General features: G+C 40.4%; 1 protein-coding gene across 8 annotated transcripts in view; it reads right to left on the bottom strand.

The window, feature by feature from the left end:
• Positions 1 to 728: 728 nt before the first annotated feature.
• The window catches only part of LOC136876392 (ipis-1), a 105,817-nt gene continuing 82,062 nt past the window's right edge, over positions 729 to 24,483 (bottom strand). For 3 of the 8 annotated variants that reach the window (XM_067150314.2, XM_067150310.2, XM_067150318.2), the window contains one exon: positions 729 to 936. Coding sequence is in view for 3 of the 8 variants with exons in the window: in XM_067150318.2 (XP_067006419.2) it covers positions 800 to 936 (137 nt within the window). In the remaining 5 variants the exon portion in view is untranslated. Of the gene's footprint in view, positions 937 to 11,235; positions 11,483 to 15,986; positions 16,234 to 19,466; positions 19,730 to 24,483 lie in introns of those variants that run through there. The other 5 variants (XM_067150313.2, XM_067150309.2, XM_067150319.2 and 2 more) reach the window with 4 other exon arrangements.

The following is a 24,483-nucleotide window of genomic DNA, read 5'->3' as shown; positions in this document are numbered from 1 at the left end:
GGTCTCACATATACATCTGATTTCTCGCGGTCATCGAAAAATATAGGCCTAATTATCTGCCACGTGCTTCAGCAAAGAAACATTATTACGCATGTATTACAATTAAACAGAAGTATGGCGTGATCATACAATTAAAAATCATGTAATATTTGACTACATACTAAGAAACTAATAGACACTAGACTGCCAGACTGACGAATGCGTATCACAAGCGGGTGAATCATACCTCAGTGTCCATGATCTTAGCAAAAAAGAAAAACCTACTACCCTTCATTACAGCACATGCAAATTCTCCACTACTTACTGTGGCGCTATACAAGTAGCTTATCCTTGGCGAACGACATTTTGTGCGTATTTCCGCTAACAATTTTGTTAATAAGTAAAGAAAATAAAGGAAAGAATTAGCTGTTAAGACAACAGGGCTTGTACAAATTGCTTTGTTTAATAAGTCCTATAATTCCTAGTATCAGCCCGCAGTGTGGGGGCGACTGTCCCTCCACCACCTCTTCAACCCTAATCACAGCTGGCCGGCGATTGAATGATGCGAAAGTTCCCTCCTAAACTGAGAGGTCTGTACAAGCTCACTTGGACCGAAACAGGAAGAAGCGAAGGAGCATACAAGAAAAAGTGGCAACATTACATTGTTCGGAAGTCGGTAAGTGTCAAGGAGTTGGATCGCTTCATGTGCTGTTCGTAAACGAGGAGAATGTGCGAATAATAGACTACTATGCTAGAATAAATGCAATCCAATTTATTATCAATGAAAAAAATTACAGTAGGTATCCAATAATCACTTTTTTCATTCTGTGGGTTCCACTACACGTCCCATAAACAGTATAGTACCCTTCTCTTCATCCATAACCATGTATATGAAGGGATGGTCAGCGGTAAAGTCTGCGAAAGCGGAATTACTCACTGATTCAGTGAAGGCAAGACCTGAAAACGAAGACACAACACAATTAACATATTATTATTTACGTAATCTTCATCACAATTTTTTTACAGTTATTCCCAAAAAGCAGGTGCTGGAAAATTTGTAAACTACTGCACCATCAGTTTAGTATCTCACGCTTTCAAATGTTTAACACGTATTATTTTGCCGAAAAATGGGAAGACAAGTGAAGCTGAAAAGGGAGAAAATCAGTGTGGCTTCACAAGAAATATAGGGAAACTCCTGCAATTCTGGCTTTACGTCTGATCTTCTAAGGATCGATTTAAGATGCACAAGCCCACGTACTCGGCATTCATTGAACTTGAAAAGATATTCGATAATGTTGATTGGAGCAAATTATTTCAGATTCTGAAGGTAAAGCGAACTCGTGTCCTCATTCCGAGGTGGTGCAACTCTTGTCAGGCACAGTTCCAATGAAGGCGAGCTACGTGTACAATTTTTCACCACATACCAGCACTCCTGTCATTCTTAAATCTCTGTCAGTACCGGGAATAGAACCAGAGTCTCCGAGGACAGCAGCAAATAATATATCGGGCGACTTGGCCGTGATGTTAGAGGCGCGCAGCTGTGAGTTTGCATCCGGGAGATATTGAGTTCGAACCCCACTGTCGGCAGCCCTGAAAATGGTTTTCCGTGGTTTCTAAATTTCGCACCAGGCAAATGTTGGGGCTGTACCTTACTTACGGCCACGGCCGCTTCCATCCCACTCCTAGGCCTTTCCTATCCCATCGTCGCCATAAGACCTATCTGTGTCGGTGCGACGTAAAGCAGCTTGTAAAAGGAAGAGCACATTACGTTAAGGAGGTGGACATTCTGAAGGTGATCCGGACCAGATACCGAGAAAGAAGGATGATCTAAAATCTGTACAAAAATCAGTCTGCATTGATAAGAATAGCGGGTTATGAAAAGAGCAACAATCCAGAAGGGAGTGTAGAAAATTTGGACTTTGTCACGTCTCCTTTCCAATGTTTATACAAAGAGCCTCTAAAGCAAATCAAAGAGGAATTTGGAAAGGGAATCCAAACTCTGAGATTTGTCAAGGATGTTGTTACTTTATTTTATCTGAGTCTAAACAACATTTGGAGATTTTCTTGAATTGTGTGGACAAAGTCTTGGGGAAGGAGTGCAATATGATAAAAATTAAATCCAAAACAAATATAATGGAGTGCAGTGGAACGAAGTCTGTTAATGCAGGAAATATTAGGTTAGGAAATGAAGTAGATGTATACTGTTAGTTGGGTAACAGAATAACTAACAATTGAAGAAGTAAGGAGGACATAAAATGCAGACAAGCACAAGCAAGAAAACACTTTCTCAAGAAAAAAATTTGCTTACTTCGATCATTGATATAGAACATAAATAGTTCTGCAATTCGCACGCTTACACCTTGGGCCTAAGGCTGACGGTTCACGCAGCGTAAGCGAAGAAAGCTTTCGGTTGCGACTTTTACCCTAATCTATTCTTAGTTACTTTATTTTTGGTCTTAAATCCATCATCACGTATTGCGCCCTTGTAGGTTACATCCCCCTGGAGTGGTTATCTTAATTTACGATACCACTTAACATCGCCATATAGGCCTAACCCGCACGCGGTCTGCGCAGTTTGGTCGGAGCGGTGGCCGGGCGTTGGCGCTGTGGAGGCCATTTTGCGAACTGACGGACCCCCTTAGTTCCCTGAGGTACACGCTGCCCGAAAACACTGTGAGCCCCCATAGTACCCTGAGATACACGCCGCCCGAAAACACTGTGTGCGGCAGGCTCCCTGCCCACGACTGCAATGCTGCGAGCCTCTGCACACCTAGTGTTCATGCTCACATGCGGCACTCAGTAATGTTAGTGATGTGTTTGACGACTTTCATGTGGAGCGTGGTACTATGGGGATGTAAAACATGGACAATGACTAACAGATTAGAGAAGATGTAGGTTGTAGTCGTTACAAAGAAATAACAGGACTAGCACGGAATAGGGCGGAATGCAAATCTGCATCAAACCAGGCTCTTGACTGATGACCCAAGTAAGGATCTATACGAATATTGAAGGGAAAGCTTGTGGGGTTGTTAACTTTTTGCAGTAATTACTATTATGTTATTATAGTTTGTGATGATGGTGATTGTTGTTTAAACGGGTCTAACGTGTAGGTCATCGACCCCTGTATACAGTGTGATTCGCAGTGAGAGTGACAACGCTTAACATGTTGTTAAAGTCTAACTGATCATTTTAAAACTGGGAATCCATGTCGAGAAATGCATATTTTGGGCACTACGGGGCGTCAAAATTTGAAAATGCTTCGATGTGATGGTAAGTGTGAGTACCAAATTTTCTTTAAAAACCCACAAACTCAACCGGAACATCAAAATGTGCGGTCAATTGTGGGCCACCTAATAAAAGCCCTTGTCACAAAAGCACTGCAGTATAAACAAGATATGTATAACAATATTTCGACAGATCTCACACTTAATTTATTCAGTATTACTTCAGAATATGTCTGCGCAGTTTGATAAAAACCTACCCAAGCAAACAAAATTGACAAAGCGCTCAATGAAACATGTAGGATTGTTACAGGTTGTCTGAGGCCTGCACGTCGTGTAATATTCTACCAGCTTGCAGGAAAAGCGCCACCAGATATTCGTCGTGATGTAGCTGCCAATGCAGAGAGAACGAAACAGGTCCATCAGCATTCCCACCCGCTATAATATAGTTAGGTTATTGCTACTCCTAGACTGAGATCCAGGAAAAGCTTCCCTCAAACCACAGCAGTCTTGCAAACTACATGGGCTACAGCAAGGAAACACATGTGGTTTTCTTGACTTGAGAATGACTCTACATGGCCTCGCCGTTCGGAAAGCCTCCCACCAGGGCATGAACAAACTTGAATTGTGTGGAGATCACCCCATCGTCTTTGTTCTGGAGTCGGAAGATCTAAAAGCAATCTCCAGAAATGGCACTTCTCTGTCGACAATGTTAACTGCTACTGGAACTGGAACTGCATGCTGTGCCCTGCCTCTTGTAAAGTAGATCTCCTTCTCCCTGCCACACCAAACGCTGTTGATGCTGCACGCCACTATCTACCGTGGTGTCACTTAATTTAAGATTGTCATTTGTGTATCTAACATATTTTGTTTGTTTCTAACTCGTATTATCAAAACTTCAGTCAGCTGATCAATATATAAAATAACAGTTTTGGCCAGAAGAATAACTGAGTGGTATTTACCTTTATTGCGATATTCTAACTATTGCAAACATCAAGAAGTTGAAGAGAATTGTTTTATCTAAGTTATTTGCAAGATTTATTAAATCTTTCAGATGCTAGTTGAACATTATGGAAATTCCCAGCAGCTACATGTAATTTAATTAATCAATCAATTTATACTTATCTGCATTTAGGGCAGTCGCCCAGGTGGCAGATTCCATATCTGTTGTTTCCCTAGGCTTTTCTTAAATGATTTCAATGACATTGGAATTTTATTGAACATCTCCCTTGGTAAGTTATTCCAACCCCTAACTCCCCTTCCTATAAATGAATATTTGCCCAAATTTGTCCTCTTGAATTCCAACTTTATCTTAATATTGTCCGGCTCCATGGCTAAATGGTTAGCGTGTTTGCCTTTGGTCACAGGGGCCCCGGATACGAATCCCGGCAGGGTCGGGAATTTTAACCATCAGTGCTTAATTTCCCAGGTACGGGGGCTGGGTGTATGTGTTGTCGCCATCATCATTTCATCCTCATCACAACGCGCAGGTCGCCTATGGGAGTCAAATTAAAAGACCTGCACCTGGCAAGCCGAACCCGTTCTGGGATCTCCCGGCACCAAAAGCCATACGCCATTTCATTCCATTATCTTCATATTGTGATCTTTCCCACTTTTAAAGACGCCATCAAACTTATTCGTCAGCTAATGTTATTCCACGCCATTTCTCCGTTGACAGCTCGGAACATACTACTCAGTCGAGCAGCTCGTCTCTTTTCTCCCAGCTCCTCCCAGCCCAAACTTTGCAACATTTTTGTCGGAAATCACCCAGAACATATCGAGCTGCTTTTCTTTGGATTCTTTCTAGTTCTTGAATCGAGTAATCCTGGTGAGGGTCCCATACACTGGAGCCATACTCTAGTTGGGGTCTTACCAGAGAATAATAAGCCGTCTCCTTTACATAACTGACTGATTCTCTAACAGTGACCACTACGACTAATGAATGACATTCCTAAGAAACATATGTTCAAGTGGCTCGGAACGAAATGAAAAAAGATGGTATTATTCTCGAAAAAAACCCCCAGTAATTTCTACCATTTTTGTAGGTACTTAAGTTTTAATGTTTTGACTTTTCAAATGTTATTGCCTTGGCCATAAAAGTACAGTTTTTGAGAATGCTAGCCATTTCTTTTCTACTTTCTAATACGAATGTCTCCAACGTTTGAGTGGGGAAAGCAGAATATAGTTCATATTTTTGAAACTGCCACACAACATCTAGAGTGCATATTGCTTTTCAAGGAAAACGTCAACCATTAAAAAATAGTGGAATGATTGCCTTCAGATAGCGCAAAAACCGCCTGTCTGTCAACAGGATGATTATGCATAGAAAACAGGAATCAGAGTTCATAAAGTTGCTATCATCGGAGTTTAGAAACTAATCTAACCAGGTCTTTAATCTGCATCGTGAATAGTGAATGAGAAACACGTCACTGCACTCATCATACAGAGTGTAGAAAAGCTTTGTTTCGTAAATTAAGTGAGCGTTAGATGGAACAAATACAATTTTTGACAACATAGGAAACGTAGGTTGTGGTGATGAGCTTCGGCTGCCTACCTCCCAGACACTCGAGCGTAAACGAGCCACAATTTTTAATGAGGTGCTGTCAGCGTGACATTCCTTCTGCCTTCCTCGTGTCTTTCCGTTTCTCCGTCGCCACTCGTGCACATCGTGTCAGAGAAGTGACGGAAATTTTCAAAGAATACGGCAATCATTGCTGCGTCAATGTGAATTGCGCCGCCACTTTGGGGGGGCATTTCGAACATCTGTTCTGAAGTACTGTGCGTTTGTCCAGTTTCACTGTATGAAGTTAAAATGTAAACCAAAAGTAAACAGTATGTCACGTGCACGCAAGAACACCCGGGAGGTTGGCAGCTAAATTGAGATTTTTAAGTGGGTGTAGCACCGAATCTAACCACCAAAGACGTATAGCTCCTAGGTTCACGATACTTGTCAAAGGACATTGTTTATTCTATGATGGAGATTATCACTCGCCCGGTCGAAACCACTGCGAGCCTATCTCCCACCAAGCTCCTTGCCATTGTGTGGCCAGCACTCGCCCGGCATTGAGCCATAAGTAGTGTAACAAGGGGAATTCTAAAACAATGTGTGCTGAATCAGATTTTTCCCACGAGGTCATTGACCCCTGGTACCAGGTGCTATTGTTTATAAGCAAGATCACTGGCTTTTGTTTACAAATATAAGTACGCGTTAGGCGCGGAATTTGAATAATAGAACAATCCTAACCTCAGAGACATCACCTTGAAAGGGCCTAATCTCACTCCACGTGCTTTTGTTTACAAAACACGACGCACTGCTCTTGTTTGACAGGTGTCAACACGACCACGTACTCTTGTTTGACAGGTTTCAACACGACCAAGTGCTCTTATTTGACAGGTGTGAGGAGCGGAATTTGAATAAGAGTGCAAGGCTAACTTCACAGACGTCATCTTGAAGGGGCCTAACCTCACTCCATGTGCATTTGTTTACAAAGCAAGACTACGTGCTCTTGTTTGGCAGGTGTCAACACGACCACGTGCTCTTGTTTGACAGGTGTGAGGCGCGGAATTTGAATAAGAGTGCAAAGGCTAACCACACAGTCGTCATCTTGAAGGGGTCTAACCTCACTCCACCACGTGCTTTTGTTTACAAAACAACACCACGTGGTTTTGTTTACAAAGCAAGACCACGTACTCTTGTTTTACAGGTGTGAGGCTCGGAATTTGAACAAGTGTGCAAGTGTAATCTCACAGACGCTATCTGGGAGGGGCCTAACTACACTAGTTTTACGGCCAGGTACCCTTCCCGACACCATCTTGCCACATGCCCTTCCCGACGTCATCTTGGAGGGGCCTAACCTCACAGGGTGGCGAGATGCCTTTCCTGACACCATCTTGGCAGATCCCCTTTCCCGACGCTATCCTGGAGGGGCTAACCTCACAGCGCATAGTTTTACGGCTAGATGCCCTTTCCGACGCCATCTTGCGAGATGCCCTTCCCAATGTTGATTCAGCTCCCACTGTTTTTGAATATTTCTACCGTCCAACAATCCTTTAATTTACGATACAAAGTTTCTCCTGCATCCTGATAACATTTTCTCAACGTAAATTTTCGGTTAGTTAAACAATTCAAGACGATCGTACTATCTGAAGAACCCACTGCATAAAGGGTGCATGCCAACATTTTATAGAAAATAAGTTACAGAAGCAGTATTTTACATCAATAACAGTATATCATGCACGATTATACACTGCTGAAAGGACGAGTGTTTAATACCTACAGCGTTTTACAAAATTGGCGTACAATACAAAAAGAGGGAATGACATCGTGAAAACATTGTAAGAAGCGGCACAGTCGCTGATTTATATTGGCACCTCTCCCTTACGCAAAAATGTACTTATTTGTTTTCACTTCGTGGTATTTTATCGGTGTTGTGAGTTAAGACGATACAAGTTTCCATTGTCGCAATGTGAGATATGAGTTAGTTTTGTTACCCATTTAGGCCCGGAACTTTTTATTTCGATTTTAAAAATGATAATCACTTTATTAAGTCAAAATGAGATATATTTATTAAATTTAGAGTAATTTTCTCAAATATAGTTTTCTTCATGCAATACGGGAGTGGGTATGAAAGTGCCCATTGATCAAGAGTCGTATTAGAATACCACGGAAGGATATTTTGATTATAAATGTAGTTGATAATTACATTTCTTTACTGTTAAATAACTTTTTTATTTAATGAATATTGAATTTTCACGACCGCATTGTAATCGAAACCGACTTTCAACCTATTAGGTCGTGTTACGTACATTTAGTACGTGTTGAAGAGATGTTAAGTACAGAACAAAAATGGCCAACTAGACACCAGTGGGATCCGAACCCACAACCTCCCGATCTCGCGTCGGTTGCTCTACCAATTGAGCTATGGTGGATTAGGCCATCTTTGTTCTGTTCGAAAGGATCAAAGCTACAAGTCTGGTACTACTACCATCTCACTGTAGAGTGCGTTTAAGTTGCCCGTTGAGGGCCAAGTCAATGAATATTGAATTTTCACGACCGCATTGTAATCGAAACCGACTTTCAACCTATTAGGTCGTGTTAGGTCGTGTTCGTTTAGAGTATACGACACAAAAGATTTCTCTTTGTGATATTCAACAAAGCAATATCTGTAAAGTTGGACTTGGTATCTCTCATAAGCCATTACCGTCTTCACCTTGTGACAATGGGCACATCTCTTAGCTTGATCTTTTGTGATGAGAACCAAGACCAAGGGTGCTTCATAAGCAGACTAGTTATCCTTTGAAATTTACCAGAAATACCAAACATGCTTATATCAATGTTTTTGAATCTGGTTTTTATATTTGGATCTTTTCCTTAATTATTTTTTATCAAGGTTTAGATAATTGTTGGAAAACCATACCTTCAAGCATTATGTGCCAGAAATATTGCAGTTACTTTGGTAAGGAAATGCTTAATAAGTTATGAACATGTTTGTAGAACTCATGTCCAATGGGCACTTTCATGCCCACCTTAAGTTTTTCGTATCATAGAATCACACTGAGTGCATATGAACACAATCTAGTTACAATTATATCATTGCACATGTTGGTATGATCTTTCTCAGCTAACAATTCAATTACACAGATTATAGTGTGTATGAAGCTTACAGTACCTCCTCTTTGGAGCTTGTGATGGAATTCCAAACATCCTTCCTTCCTTACAATTGTCAATAAGTGATCAAATGTGATAGTTGATAGGCACACGCGCATACATACTCATTGTTGTGTCTATTTCTTGCTGAGAATGCCCAGCCATATTTAAAACGTCGTACATTCCTATAATAATTAAATTTCCTAGAGGGCACAAAAGTGCTCATTGGGCAGTAACAATGGCTTATCCGTTATCTAATCAAGATCAATTTTCGAACGTGAAATAATTAAGCTCATGTGCAAACTTTACAATAATAGAACCATGTGATGTAAAATATTGTTTCAGATTTCTCGCCTATTTCATGCCAGTATTTCAAAGATTTGTGACGGATAAAGCAGTTTAGTGGTTCATGTGTAAGAGAATTCAACGAAAATTCCCTCATGGTAAGAGAAATAAGGGTTTCGTATTAAGAAGTAACATAATATAGCTAAAGGCTTTGCAAAGCTAACGGCATTCCTTATTCTTGTACATTAATTTTGTAACTTTAGTAAAAAAAATCTGCAGTCAAGAATATACTAGGAGGATCCAGTTGCTCTCCATCAGATGTGTAGTACACATTTACTCATATAGGAGAGAACTAAACCATCTCATTTCGTAATGTAGATTTTTTTTTTTTGTACAATTTGCTTTACGTCACAACGACACAATTAGGTCTTCTGGTGACGATGGAAGAGGAACGATCTGGAAGTGGGAAGGAAGCGTCCATGGCCTTAAATAAGCATTTGCCTTGTGTGGAAATGGGAAACCATTGAAAACCATCGAAAATCTTCTTCGCTTTTGATTCTGATAATGTGATGTTTTGTAATCTGTGCAGTGACTGTTTCTTCATTCGCTGCTCGCAGTGTAACTTACGAATCTGCTGTATATCACTTTGTGAACTCTGAAATGACCAATGTCTCCAATATCCTACTTTGATATCTAGAGCTAGATACATTTCACTCGTGCGAGAGGAACTTTTCTATCGTTTTCAATACGATATTATTGCGCATGCTAATTAGGGATTGCGTGGTGCCTTCCAGACGTCAAAAGTAAGATGGATCCTCTAGGATCAATAATGATTACAAAAATGGAGTAACAGCTGGATTATAAAGAAAAGATCAGTGATTAACAATGCAATCTCTCTCTACTTTGTTAGAATAAACATGATAAAATTTGGTATAAATAACCGTCGATGAAATATCAGTTCAATTCCACAACGTCTTCAGTCTGTGGGTTCCACTACACGTCCCGTAAACAGTATGGTACCCTTCACTTCATCCATAATCATGAACATGAAAGGATGGTTGGCGGTAAACGTTTCGTAACGTTTGGCTGATTTAGTCAAGAGAACAGCTGAAAAAATAAGAGAGAGAGAACAGCATTATAATGTAGTATTAACGCTGTCTTAACTAACACTTTGGGGATTGTATTGTACTCGAGTTCAGTAACTAGAGTTTCTACATTATTACATACCTAAATAGACGATAACATGCTTTGTCCGATCAAAAATATCCATATAATCCTCTGTACTTTCAGACTAGAACTAAGAGATGGTAGCTTCGAGCCAAAATGTCGGCAAACTGAAGATCTTTTTTCGTGTTTTACCGATTTCAAACCAGGCAAATGCTGGAAGGTAAGGGTTATTCTGCCCGAAGGCAGGTCCAAACCTCCGCAGACGTCTTCCTGAGCCGAAGTTTACGTGCGGTAGGGTGGCCAGTTCTTTTCCGCTCCTCCATTCCCTTACCCCCACCAACAGCGCGTGGCAACCCATCCAACTCCTGACCACGCCCAATGTTGCTTAACTTCGGAGATCTCACGGGATCCGGTGTTTCAAAATGGCTACGGCCGTTGGCAAATGCTGGAGATTTACGTTAATTAAGGCCATGGTTTTTCTTCCCAACGGTAACCCTTTCCTATCCCATGGTCACACAAAGAAAAGACTTGCTAAAACCTGATAGGGAATATGCACGCGGGCGACGGACCAAAATACAGTGCGGGGTGTTGTGTGTGGTTCAATAAGTGCATTTTTAAGATAACAAACAACCAGTCCCCGAGCTATAGGAATTAACCGAACATGATCAAAATCCTCGGCCTTGTTCGGAATCGAATCCGGGACCCTGTGAACTGAAAGCCTTCATTATGACTATTCAGCCAATGCAACGAACAACTGGAGCATTACTGATTCCGATGTTAAATAAGCAAATCGTACGATATAAATAAGTTATAGAATACTACTAGATCACTCATAAGAAGGCAAACCTTTTAGGGAATTATTATTTTATGAAATACTCAGGCACAGAGTTTGGAAGGGAAAGATGCTTCTGGAGGGAATTAAAAAATAAACACAGCTCTGTTTCATTGTTGTAATTCAAATTTCTACCTTCCATCAGCATTCTGTAAGAAACAACTTCACAACAAGCAAAGTGACAATATAAAATGTTTCAATCACTTCTATACTCTTAAGGTTCCACTACACGTCCCATAAACAGTATGGTACCCTTCTCTTCATCCATGATCATGTATATGAATGGATGGTCGGCAGTGAATGTTATTCTAAGTGGCTGTAGAGAAAGGGATGTTACACTCACCAAAATGGCTGAAATGAAATGAAGAGCAAATATGTTTAATATGAGGTACAAATGAAATCTATGGGGTTTTATCAAAACTCAACGGCAAAATTTCCTCGTATAGGGAGAAGAGGAAATGTTATCAACATGGGTCAGGATATACATAATTATAGAGTTTAATGGGTTTATAATCAACAGCGGTTCAAAACATGACAGCTTTGACGTAACAACACGGGGAAAATTGCAGGGGGTTTATGTCAGGGGATCGTGGCGGCCAAGTAATTGGTCCATATTCAGTTATCCAGCTCCCAGGATAATTCAAATGAAGGTCCCTGCCAGGAAAGTGACTGAAATGTGCGGGGGAGAGCACATCATTCATGAAGTCAATGTTGACGGGATACTAGTGGTTTGTCTTCCAAATAATCAGGCAATGTGGTGCGCAAGAAGTCTGTGAAGTTCAGGCCAGTAAGTCTGTGCAGAAGAATGCAGTGTCACAACAAGCAGTCAGCGAGAACTGAAGAGGATAGGATAAGATTTGTTGGAGCCAGCATGTAGGTCAGTCCTACATCAGATTTGTTGGAAAAGTGATCGATTACTCGTGAAAAAATAGTAACCGATGTCTTTAGCAATAAGGACGTGTCGACATGCACTCTGTAAACATAGTCTACGCTCGGGAAACTGTAATTATCCATTTCCATATCCACATTGCCAGACCCTTTTCTTTCTTTCTTCTCTCTGCATGAGCAACTCATTCACGAAATTTTGCCGTTGTGTTTTCATACACACTGTACAACAGTAATAATGCATATAAAAATTACAAAATGATTGAAGGAAATTCCTTAAGGAAGATCGTGGAGTGAAAAGGAATAAAAGCTGATTAGTTCACATTCCGCTTGAGACGAAACAAGTAGGTGTAGTCTATGAAATATCTGAGAAAGACTCAACTACAAAAAATGATAGGAGATAGGCTTTTTATGGACACACTAAAGGAATGAGCCCAGAGACAATAAGAAAGAAGATCCTCATATTCCAGGAGGGGAGGAAAACTCATGTTCTACTGTTGAAGGAAGTCTCTCATGACGTACAAATTACAGAATCGTGATATGCAAGTGAAGGATCTGTCAGAGGAGAAAGAATGAAAATAAGAAGGAATTTGTGAGAAAAGGAGGGGCCTATAGAATGGAGGAGCGTTGGAAAAAGGGGGAGAAACCTAAGGGTGTGATAGACGTTATATAAGCATGGCTGAAATGAGCACAAGGAAAATGAACGTGAAGTGGATCGGTGAAAACCAAAGACTTTCAATTGGCAAGAATCACACAAAAACACATTAAAAACAGGAAAGGCTTGTGATCCAAACATTATAAATAGCACATTCTCCAAGACTAGAAATTGAAGAAATGAAGCGAGCTTCTATTTTGGACAATTTGATTTACGTCGCATCGAGAGAGGTAGGTCTTTGGCGACGATTTGATAGGAATGGGAAGGAAGTGGCCGTGGTCTTAATTAAGGTACAGCCTCAGCATTGTCTGGTGTAAAAACAGGAAACCACGGAAAACCATATTCAGGGCTTCCGACTGTGCCCCATATCTAACTTCACCACACGGCCGAACAGTAATATCAATTCGAACTTTAAAATAGATTTCCCGTAAAATCAATACAGTCTGACAATGCCCGGATTTACAAGCTATTTAACACGCGTTCTTTAGGAGTAGTCCTGAGTTTATTTATTATTCGCTTTTGATTTTGATAAAGTGATGTTCTCCAATCAGTGGAGTGACTGGTTCTTCATTCGCAGCTCGTAGTGAAAGTTAAACATCTGCTGTATATAATTTTGTGAAGTCTGAAATAAGCACTTTGTGAAATTTATGTTCTGTCTCCAATATCCTACATTGATATTTAGAGGCAGATAATATTGCGCATCCTAACACGAGACTGCATGGTGCTAGCATCGATATCAACAAAGTGGTGTTTTCCAGACGTCAAAAGTTAGATGGGTTTGTCTAAGATCAATAACGATTACAAGCATAGGGTATCAGGTAGATGATAAAGAAAAGATCAGTGATTAACCATAGAATCTCCCTATACTTTGTGAGGATAAACATGGTACAGTTTGGTAACTATCAATGAAACAATATATCAGTTCACTTCACTAAATTCTTCATTCTGTGGGTTTCACTACACGTCCCATAAACAGTATGGTACCCTTCTCTTCATCCATAATCATGTACATGAAAGGATGGTTGGCAGTAACCGTTTCGTAATGATTGGTTAATTTAGTCGTGAGAACAGCTGGAAAAAGGAGAGATAGAGAGAGAGAGAGAGAGCAATAGTATACTGCGATATCAACGCCGTTTTAATAAAAAATCTGTTACTCTTGTCCTAGAAGTACGAGTTTATGTATCATTACAGACCTGAATAGACGATAAAAAAATTCATTTTCTGATTAAAAGTATCCGTATATTCCTCTGTACATTCAAACTGGCGCTAAGATATGGCGGCTTGGAGCCAAAATGTCGGCAGCCCTGAAGATCGTTTCCCGTTCGTTCCCAATTTCATTACATTAATTAAGGTTGAGGTCTTCCTTGCTAACAAAGTAGTGGAACAAGTCACCTGTTTCCCTTACCTCGGAAGTCTAATCACAAATGATAATCGTTGCAGCAAAGGGATAAGAAGAAGAATAGCGCTTGTCAAACAAGCATTCAGCAACAAAAGAAATCTTCTGACAAATATACATCTAGATACTGATATTAGGAAAAGTTTTGTAGTGTCATTTTTGTGGAGCATACTCTTATATGGGTGTGAATCTTGGACAATCCAAGGACAGGATAGGAAACGGCTTGAAGCATTTGAGATGTGGTTCTGGAGGCGTATGCTAAAAGTAAGTTGGACTGAAAAAAAGACCAACGAAAGTATCCTGCGAGAAATACAGGAAATGAAAAAACTGATGATAACAATACATAAAACAGCTAAATTCATTGGTACACAGAGTGCATCATAATACCTTTCTAACCAATCTACTAGTAGGAAAGATCTTGGGAAAGAAGTCGACCAAGAAGCAATTCCTTAAAATATTGATGCGAAACGTTGGATGTAGTTCCCACTGTGAAATGAAACGACAAGCTGAAGACAGAAGACAATGGTTGAATCGACAAAGCATTGCCTTTAGACATAGATAGATAGATAGATAGATAGATAGATAGATAGATAGATAGATAGATAGATAGATAGATAGATAGACAGATAGATAGATAGATAGATTGATTGATTGATTGATTGATTGATTGATTGATTGATTGATTGATTGATTGATTGATTGTCTTCCTTCCCAACATAGCCCTTTCCTATACCATCGTCACACCAAGAAAAGCCTAGGTTAGCGACTGATAGGGAATATGCACATGGACGACAGACCTAAATGCAGATCAGTTGCGCTTGATGCATGGATTGATTGAATGATTGATTTCTGAGTTCAGAAATTATGCCCTATTTTACCGCCGGATGCCTCTCCTGACGCCAGTCCATTTGGAGGGATGTGTTCTTGTGTGGTGTTTAGTAGTGCGAGGTGTTGTGTGTAGTTGAAGAAGTGCATTGTGAAGTTAACGAACAACCTGTCTCCGAGCTAAAGGAATTAACCGAACATCGTTAAAGTCCTCGGTTTTGTCGGGAATCGCACCCGGTCCTTGTGAACTAATGGTCTTCACTCTGACTATTCAGCCGAGGGAACGAGCAGCTGGAGTATTACAGATTCTGATTATAAATGAACCGATCGAAAGATTAAATAAGTTATAGAATAAAGAAGTTATTGAAACATAGTATATTGTCAGTTTACTTGTTGTAAAATGAAATGTCGTATGGTTTTTAGTGCCGGGATATCCCAGGACGGGTTCGGCTCGCCAGGTGCAGGTCTTTCCAGTTGACTCCCGTAGGTGACCTGCGCGTCGTGATGAGGATGAAATGATGATGAAAACAACACATACACCCAGCCCCCGTGCCATTGGAATTAACCAATTAATGTTAAATCCCCGACCCGGCCGGGAATCGAACCCGGGACCCTCTGAACCGAAGGCCAGTACGCTGACCGTTCAGCCAACGAGTCGGACTGTTTACTTGTTGTGAAGTTGTTTGTTACGTAATGTTGATGGAAGGAGATCGATTTGGCTAAATTAGACGAGAAGGAGAGATAGAATGATGGGACACATCTTAAGACACCCAGGACTTGTTCAGTTAGTTTTTGAAGGAAGTGTAGGTGGTAAGAACGGTAGGGGTAGACCAAAGTATGAATATGACAAGCAGATTAGAGCAGATGTAGGATGCAATAGTTACGTAGAAATGAAAAGGTTAGCACAGGATAGGGTGGCATGGAGGGCTGCATCAGACCTGTCTATGGACTGATGACTCAAACAACAACATAGAATACTACTAGCTCGCTCATAAGATAGCAAACCTTTTAAGGAATTATCATTTTATGAAATCTCAGACACAGAGTTTGGAAGGGAAAGATGCATCTGGAGGGAAATAAAAAATAAACAGAGCTGTGTTTCATAGTTGTAATTCAAATCTATACCTTCCGTCAACATTACTTAACAAACAACTTCACAACAAGCAAAGTGACAATATACTATGTTTCAATAACTTCTTTATTCTTAAGGTTCCACTATACGTCCCATAAACAGTATGGTACCATTCTCTTCATCCATGATCATGTATACAAATGGATGGTCGGCAGTGAATGTTATTGTAAGTGGCCGTAGAGAAAAGGATGTCAGACTCACCAAAATAGCTGAAATGAAATGAAGAGCAAATATGTTTATCTGACACATTGTTCCATTTACAAAACTTGAAAGCAGTGAGGAAAAACGTCGCACGTATTTCTGAGAGATATTGCATCCCATGCTCTCGTCCCTCTCCCTTCTTCTCTCAGCATGCGGGTTGCTGCTGTATATCGGATAGGAGCGGGAACCGGGGGAGATAGGTGTGCTAGGCTTCGGTCCGCCAGATCGCCACTGCAACTATCAACCATGCGTTACTCATCGTATATACAGTCATAGTAAAAAGTATTCGTACACTTAATACTGAAACAAAAACGTTGTATAACATCAACAGGTTAGCTTTCTGTACACTGTCTAAATACATGTACATTATAAAACATACAATTGATAGACGTCTCTGTCATTAATACAGAAATAAACGAAACTACCACGATTTCATACTCATAAAAAGTATTCGTACAGTTCGGTTTTACTTTCATTCTCCACTGACTTTTGTGCACATTTAGTATTTTTTGGCAATCCTTTTGATTTTACAACGGCCTCAAGCCGCCTAGGCACTGCATGAAATAGTTTGGAGGTGAAGGTGGGCTCAATCTTACCCCATTCTTCCGAAAGAGCCATTTTCGAAGCTGTCTTTGATGAAATATTTCTTTTGCTCAGTCTCTTTTTAAGATAAGCCCACACATGTTCAATCGGATTCAGATGCAGGGATTAGGGGGTGTCACCATGTATTTGGGTGTGTTGTATAAAATCCACAATCGTGTATCAAGGGCCGTATGCTTTGAATGATTATCCTGCATGAATACATAACTACCCAGAAGTCCCATCTTTTCGGCACTGGATGCTAGATATTTCATCAAAACTTCAATATAGTATTTACGGTCCATCTTTCCATCTATGAATTCTAAGGAAACTACTTCAGCTGAGCTCATGCACCCCCAAACCATTAAACAACCTTCACCATGTTTCACTGAAGAAAACAGACTTTTTTCTTCGAGTTCTGTGTTCGTTTTCCTGCACACCTTTTTGCCATATTCTTGAAAAACGGTCAATTTACTTTCATCTGTAAATATAACTCGATACCAGAATTCTAGAGAAGCATGTTTATAGCCTGTAGCATATTGTAGTCTTTTCTTCCTATTTGCTGGGGTAATTCAAGGTTTTCGCCTGGCATTTCTACAATGATAACCATTCGTATATAAAAACTTTTGAATTGTGGAAGCAGAGATATTAAGTTTTAAATCATTTCCTAGTTCAGACTTCAGTTTTGCAGCACTGATTCTAGGAATTTTCTTAACTTTCCTGAGGATTAGTCTTTTAGTTCGATCGTCTAGATTGCATGGAGTCCACGTCTACGAGCACTTTTGATAGATTTTCTCTCACCATACCTGTGAATAATTCCCTGAATTGTAGATCTTGGTCTCTTCACAAGTTTCGATATTTCCGAGAGCGATTCACAGGAGTTATGAGCCCGGATTACAATTCTTCTCTCTTCTTCTGTTGCTTCTTTCATTTTGCGGCCCATCTTACTGATTGACTGTATCACTTGTTGTTTAGAACGACTGAAGCACAACTGACTTGGTACAATTCGTGACCTTTACTGCTTACCTGCGTCGCAAAGGATGTTATCAACGACTTTGATGTGAGATAAACCATCTGTTTGTTAAAATAAACATTTCTAAAGCAATATTGTTATTTCCGGTACGTAGTCATATTCATGTTTCGCGAAATACCGAAATATAGAACAGTAGTGAAATTTCTAACAGCCTATGGGCAATGCGTCAACTACAAACGACAACATTGCTTAACGTTTGAGGTGTACGTATATTTTTTCCCATAACTGTACTTTCACACCTCATAGATAACAGAGTACTGGTATATCTCTTCCGTTTACTTCTACATCATTGTAGGAAGACACTGCAGGGCTGCTATTATAGCAGAAATGTAGTTTTCTTTTTATAGGTAGATCTGCTAAAATGGAATGCAATATTTCAGGTTTTCTTTTGTTGGTTGGAATCGAACCCGTGATCATTGGTCGGACACCACCACTGATCTCCGGAGGAAGCTAATAAACCAGTGAACGATGGGTACAACCATTGTAAAATTCAACATTTGTATTAATAATAATAATAATAATAATAATAATAATAATAATAATAATAATAATAATAATAATAATAATAATAATGCATGGCATCTGTATAGGCTTGGTGGTGACCTAATGACGATAAAATGAATGGCGAAGACGTCATAAACATCCAGTCCCCAAGCCAGGGGAATTAACAGTATGAGGGGGTTGATTCTGAAAATTGATCCCGGGCCATTGGACTAAAGGCAAGCATTCTATCCATTTAGCTACAAAGCCAGACTTTAATTTGCTAAACCTTAGGCTACCATATCAACTAATCAGGGGTTGAGCATTGGCAGTAGCAGAGGCCAGGGCAGTAGCTTGTGAGGCAGCCTTCACAACACAGCAGGCTTCTCCGTTGGCTTTTGGCTGCAGCTCAAAACGCTGAAGGCTTGACGTTCACTAAACCATCCATCGAGAAGGGGTAACCTAAGTCTAGTGGGAGCCCACGTCTTGATCCCAGCATACGCCACTGATCAACAGGGTTTATTAAAAATCAATGGCAACATTTCTTCATACAGGGTGAAGAGGAAAGTGTTATCAGCATGGGTCAGGACATACACAATTATAGTATTATCCGTCCTTTTAGTGGGTTCATAATCAACAGCGGTTGAAAACATGACAGGCTTGACGTAGCATCAGGGGTAAAAATGCAGGGAGTTTATATGAGGAGATCGTGGTGGCCATGTAATAGGTCTACCTCTAGTTTTCCAGCTCTCCGGATAATCCGCATTGAGGTGCGCGCGGGAAAAAGGTACTGCAATGTGCGGGGGACTATATCATGCATGAAGTCAGCTGTTGATGAGATGTTAGTGGTTTATCTTTCAAGTAATCAGACGATGTGATACGCAAGTAGTATTGTCGGGAATCAAACCTTGAGCCTTGTGAACTGAAGGCATTCACTCGATCAGTCAAGGAAGGAAACAACTGGAATTACTGATTCTGATGATAAATAAAGAAATCGGATGATATAAATAAGTAATAGAATACCACTAACTCACTCATAAGAAGGCAAACGTTTTGGGGAATCGTCATTTTATGAACGTCTCAGGCGCAGAGTTTGGAAGGCAAATATGTTTCTGGGAGGCGGGTGGGGAAGCAAAATATAAACAGAGCTGTGTTTCATGGTTGTAATTCAAATGTTAGTATAGACACTCTAATTTCCGTCAACAATCTGCAAGAAACAACTTCACAACAAGCAAAATGGCAATAATATATGTATCAATATCTTCTCTATTCTTTAGGTTCCACTACACGTCCCATAAACAGTATGGTACCCTTCTCTTCATCCATGATCATGTATATGAAGGGATGATCGGCGGTGAACTGTATTATTCTAGGTTGCGGTGCGGAAACGGATGTTATAGTGAAGAAAACAGCTGAAATGAAATGAAGAGAATATGTTTAATATGAGGTACAAGTAAAAACTACAGGGTTTATCAAAACACAACGGCAAACTTTCCTCATATAGTGAGAAGGGGAAAATGTTATCAACTTGGCTTAGGAAATATATAATTATAGATCCGCCCGTAATTTTAGTTGGTTTATAATCAACAGCAGTCCAAAACATGACAGATATAACCTCAAAGGTAAAAGTGCAAATGGGTTTATGTCAGGAGATCGTGGTGGCCAAGTAAATGGATAATTCGCATTAACGTGCTTTCAGAAAAAAGGACTGAAGTGAGCGGGAGGTAACATCATGCATGAAGTCAGACGTTGATGGGATGCTAGTGGTTTGCCTTTCCAAGTAATCAGGCGATGTGGTACGCAAATAGTTCAGTCCAGTAAGCCTGTGCAGAATAAGCATTGAGCGTGAATTGAAGAGGGCAGGATACCATATGCCGGGGACAAAAGTTTATTCAGTCCCACATGGGATTTACTCGCAACGTGGTTACTAGTGTAACAAATTGTACCCGGTGCCTTTGGCAACCAGGACGTGTCGCCATGCACTTAGTAAATACTCGCTCGGCATACTCTGCCATTATCCATCTACGGACCTATATTGCCACACCATTTTCTTTCTTTCTTCTTTCTACATGAGCAGTTCATTCACGGAATTTTGCCTTTGTGTTTTCATACACTCTGTGCAATAGAAACCATATCAATAAAAATGACAAAGATTGAAGGAAATTATTTTAAGAAAGGTCTTGGACCGAAGTGGAATAAAAGCAGATAAGTTCACATTCCGCTTGAGACCAAACAAGTAGCTGTAGTCTACGAAAAGTCTGAGAAGATCCCAGCTATTTGAAAGGAAAGGTGATTGACTTTTTATGTACACAATAGTCCGGCCCCGCGGTGTAGGGGGCAACGCGTCTGCTTGTCACCCGGCGGACCCGTGTTCAATTCCCGGCTGGGTTAGGGGTTTTAATTGTAAACGATTAATATACCTGGCCTGGGGACTGGGTGTTTGTGTCGTCCTTAACGTCCCTTTCCTCACATTCAACACTCTACACTTCCTCCATTCCAATTACACACAGGTTCATATTACATGGTGCAAGTAGGGGCAAAAGATCTCTATAGATCGACGCCCCGAACAAGTAGCAATTTTTTTAATGTACACAATAATAATGGTAGAAAAAGAACCTCATATTTCATGGGTGAAGGAGGTCTATCGCGACGTACAGAATTGTGCTGTGGAAGTGAAGGATCTGTCCGAGGAGAAAGAATGATAATAAGAAGGATTTTGTGAAAAAAGGAACGACCTATAGAATGGAGGAGCGTTGGGAAAAGAAGGAGGAACCTAAGGGTGTGATAGAAGTTTTGTAAGCATGGCTGAAACGAGCACAAAGAAAATAAACGTGCAGTTGATCGGTGAAATCCAAAGACTTTCAGTTGGCAAGAATCACACAAAAACACGTAAAATACAGGAAAGTGTTGAGATCTAAACTTCACAAATGGCACCTGCCCCAAGACGAGAAATCGAAGAAAAGAATCGGAGCATCCTTTTTTTTTCACAATTTGCTTAGTTCTTGTGGCGACTGTACCCCGAATCCAAGCTCACCGCACGGCCAACTTGCTAGGTTGTAATCTGTATATATACTAGCTGTAGTACCCGGCGTTGCGCGGATAGTTTTTGAATGTTTTAGTATTAACAGTTAGTTATGTGTGTAGTGAATCTTTGTAGAATTCCTTATTGGATGTTGTTTGATATTTTACAATCGATTTTGTAGTTTTAGAGTTATTTAGATATGTTCGGTTTCAAGTTTTAAATTATTTAATTTTCGAGTCAACCTTTGTCCTTATGAAAGCTTGAATTGGCTGGGAAGTATTTGATCCTCTCAAAAAAATAATGTGATAACTATATTTATGGATATGATGTACACGATTTCAGCTGTCGTTGTGACTGTCACTAATCAGCTTTGCGACCCCAAAAGCAGTGGATTCAGCACTAATCTCGGTCGTTTTAGACTATTTACTTTTAATCCCATCTCAACCCCGTACCAATGGAGGCTGAATGTGTACTTAAACGGTATCCAGAGCGTCACGATACAACTCAGCGACACATAAACAATGGAATCGACAGTAATATATTTTATTTTTACATGTCATCCCCTTCCATTCCCCACCCCCAGTGAGGGTTGGGATGTTTCATCTCCATAGTATTTTTCTTCCAGATGGTAAGTCATACGTATACCAAGTTTCGTTGAGAGCTATTCTGGAACACACCCAAACACATCCTTAATCTCGGTTTTTACATTAAGTTTCACCCCTTCTCAACCTCCATTCTGATTGCGGCTTAAGTATGACTTAACCAAGCAGAGTGTCATATTTCAACTCAGCGACCTCGTAAATAATGTATTCGACATTCATAATAGTCACTTTCGTTTATTTTTTATTTCACCATCTCCCCTAGGAGTGCTAAGGGTATCTTACCCCAAAGTAATCTCTTCCAGATAGTAAGTCATATGTGTACCAAGTTTGGTTGAGAGGTACGCTAGAACATACACAAATACGTCCTTAAACTCGGTCACTGCGGACATTTTCTTTTCTTTCCTCCACCCGTTCTCATTCCCCACTCCCTCTGCCGATTCATCTCAGCGAATATTTTTACATCTCATCCCCTCCCGCCGCCAAACCTACGTGTGATTTTTTAAGTAACAAAATCCAGCTCTAGAACAGTGATAAAACTAGAATACAGCGGAATGTTTAATCTTAAACAAAACAGGTAGAGGAAGGGAAATTATTAAGGAAGATACTTGGACAAAGAAAAGTTGGGATTACTTGGATGAAGAGTAATAAAGAATTATAGGGCCAAACTTTAAAAAATGCATCAAATGCCCTCAGGGAAAGAAGAATTCCTTTTTTATTGTCACTTTGTCCAAGTGAATCCGGAAAGAATGAATAAATATATATTTGACCATTTTGAAAAAAATGCCGAAACACAAATAACATAGAGTTAGCAGAAATGAATATTACGTAACCAGAAATTCTAGACAAGCTCATTCTTAGACTATTTTACTGATGTTTTCTTATTGTTGTCATTCTTTCCTTGTATTTTCGTTTTATTTTATATTTAAGGACGACACACTCCCCAGTCCCCGAGCCAGAGGAAACAAACGATTAAGGTTTAAATCCCCGACCCTTGAACCATAGGCCAGCACGCTAACAATTTAGCCATAGAGCCGGATTAATCATAGGGTTGTAATACCTCCACGCAGTTTGTCTCCTGATAATAAGTCATAAGTGTACCGAGTTTAGTTGAAATACGTCCCGTAGTCCCGAAAAGTATGGATTCAACACTAATATCGGTCGTTTTTAGTTAAAATTATATTTCGCCCTCTTTCCTAGGGCTTCTAGGGGTGTCTTGCCTCCACAGTATATTTTCCGGATAGTAGGTAAAATTTTTACAAAGTTCAGTTGACAGCTATGCTATAATAATAATTTAGTGTGGCTTTTTCTAACCGGGTGCAGCCCTTGTAAGGCAGACCCTCCGATGAGGGCGGGCGGCATCTGCCATGTGTAAGTAACTGCGTGTTATTGTAGTGGACGGCAGTGTTATGTGTGGTGTATGAGTTTCAGGAATGTTGGGGACAGCAAAAACACCCGGGCCCCCCGGCCATGGGAATTAACCAATGAAGGTTAAAATCCCTGACCCGGCCGGGAATCGAACCCGCGACCCTCTGAATCGAAGGCCAGTACGCTGATCATTCAGCCAACGAGTCGGAAGACAGCTATGCTAGAACATACAGACAAACATCCATAATCTCGGTAATTTGGATATTTTCTTTTGTTCATCCCTTTCTCGCCTCCCCATGCCAATTGGGGCTCAACTTTGACTTAAACGACATCCGTACTGTCACTATTCATTTGAGCGACCCCGAGAACTATGGATTGGATATTATTTTCGATTATTTTTATATCTCACCCCTTGCTTCCGACCCTTAAGGGATAAAATGTCCGGAGTGTCACTATTCATCTCAGCTACCCCGGAAAGTATGGATTCGACATTATTTTCTATTATTTTCATATCTCACCTCCTCGCCCCCCACTCGTAAAGGTGTTTGGGGCGTCTTACCGCCACGCAGTTATTCTCCTAATGCTAAGTCATAAGTGCACCAAGTTTGGTTGAACTCGCTCCAGAGGTTTAGGAGGACAAGAAATACACACACACAAACAATGGCATTTATATAGATTACCTGGGTATATAGTCTCACCTTTTTTTGCTGGGAGCTCCGCCCCCAAACCCCCAGTTTTTCTTCGTTAGCAGTGGCTGATAACTCGTGTCATTCCACTGTTGATATTCTACATTATTCACAATTTCTTCACATTTTTTCACATCTAATACACAGCAACATTCTTCAAACTGAGCAGACCTGTCAAAGTTGGCCCTAGGACATGAAAGTACATCTCGATCACGGCATGTTGGATTGCTATTTCCAAATAATATTCACGGTAATCAAGAAAGGCACTTTATAAAAGCGGCGGCGTATTCCCATCCTCCTATATACACCATTTCATACCGGACTAAAATGATATAGCGTAAGCTGCTGTCACCTAGCGTCAATCTGTCCATCCAGTCGATCCATTCTCGGTACGGCTTTGCAATTAAATTAATCATATAAAAGTACTCATCATAACAAACTACCCATCGGATTTCGTTCAAAACACTTCTTAAACCCTCCCAGGAGTAATA

This window comes from Anabrus simplex, chromosome 6 (assembly GCF_040414725.1).
Source record: "Anabrus simplex isolate iqAnaSimp1 chromosome 6, ASM4041472v1, whole genome shotgun sequence".
In the NCBI taxonomy this organism is placed as follows: Eukaryota; Metazoa; Arthropoda; class Insecta; order Orthoptera; family Tettigoniidae; genus Anabrus; species Anabrus simplex.
This window is presented reverse-complemented; position numbering and strand designations above follow the sequence as displayed.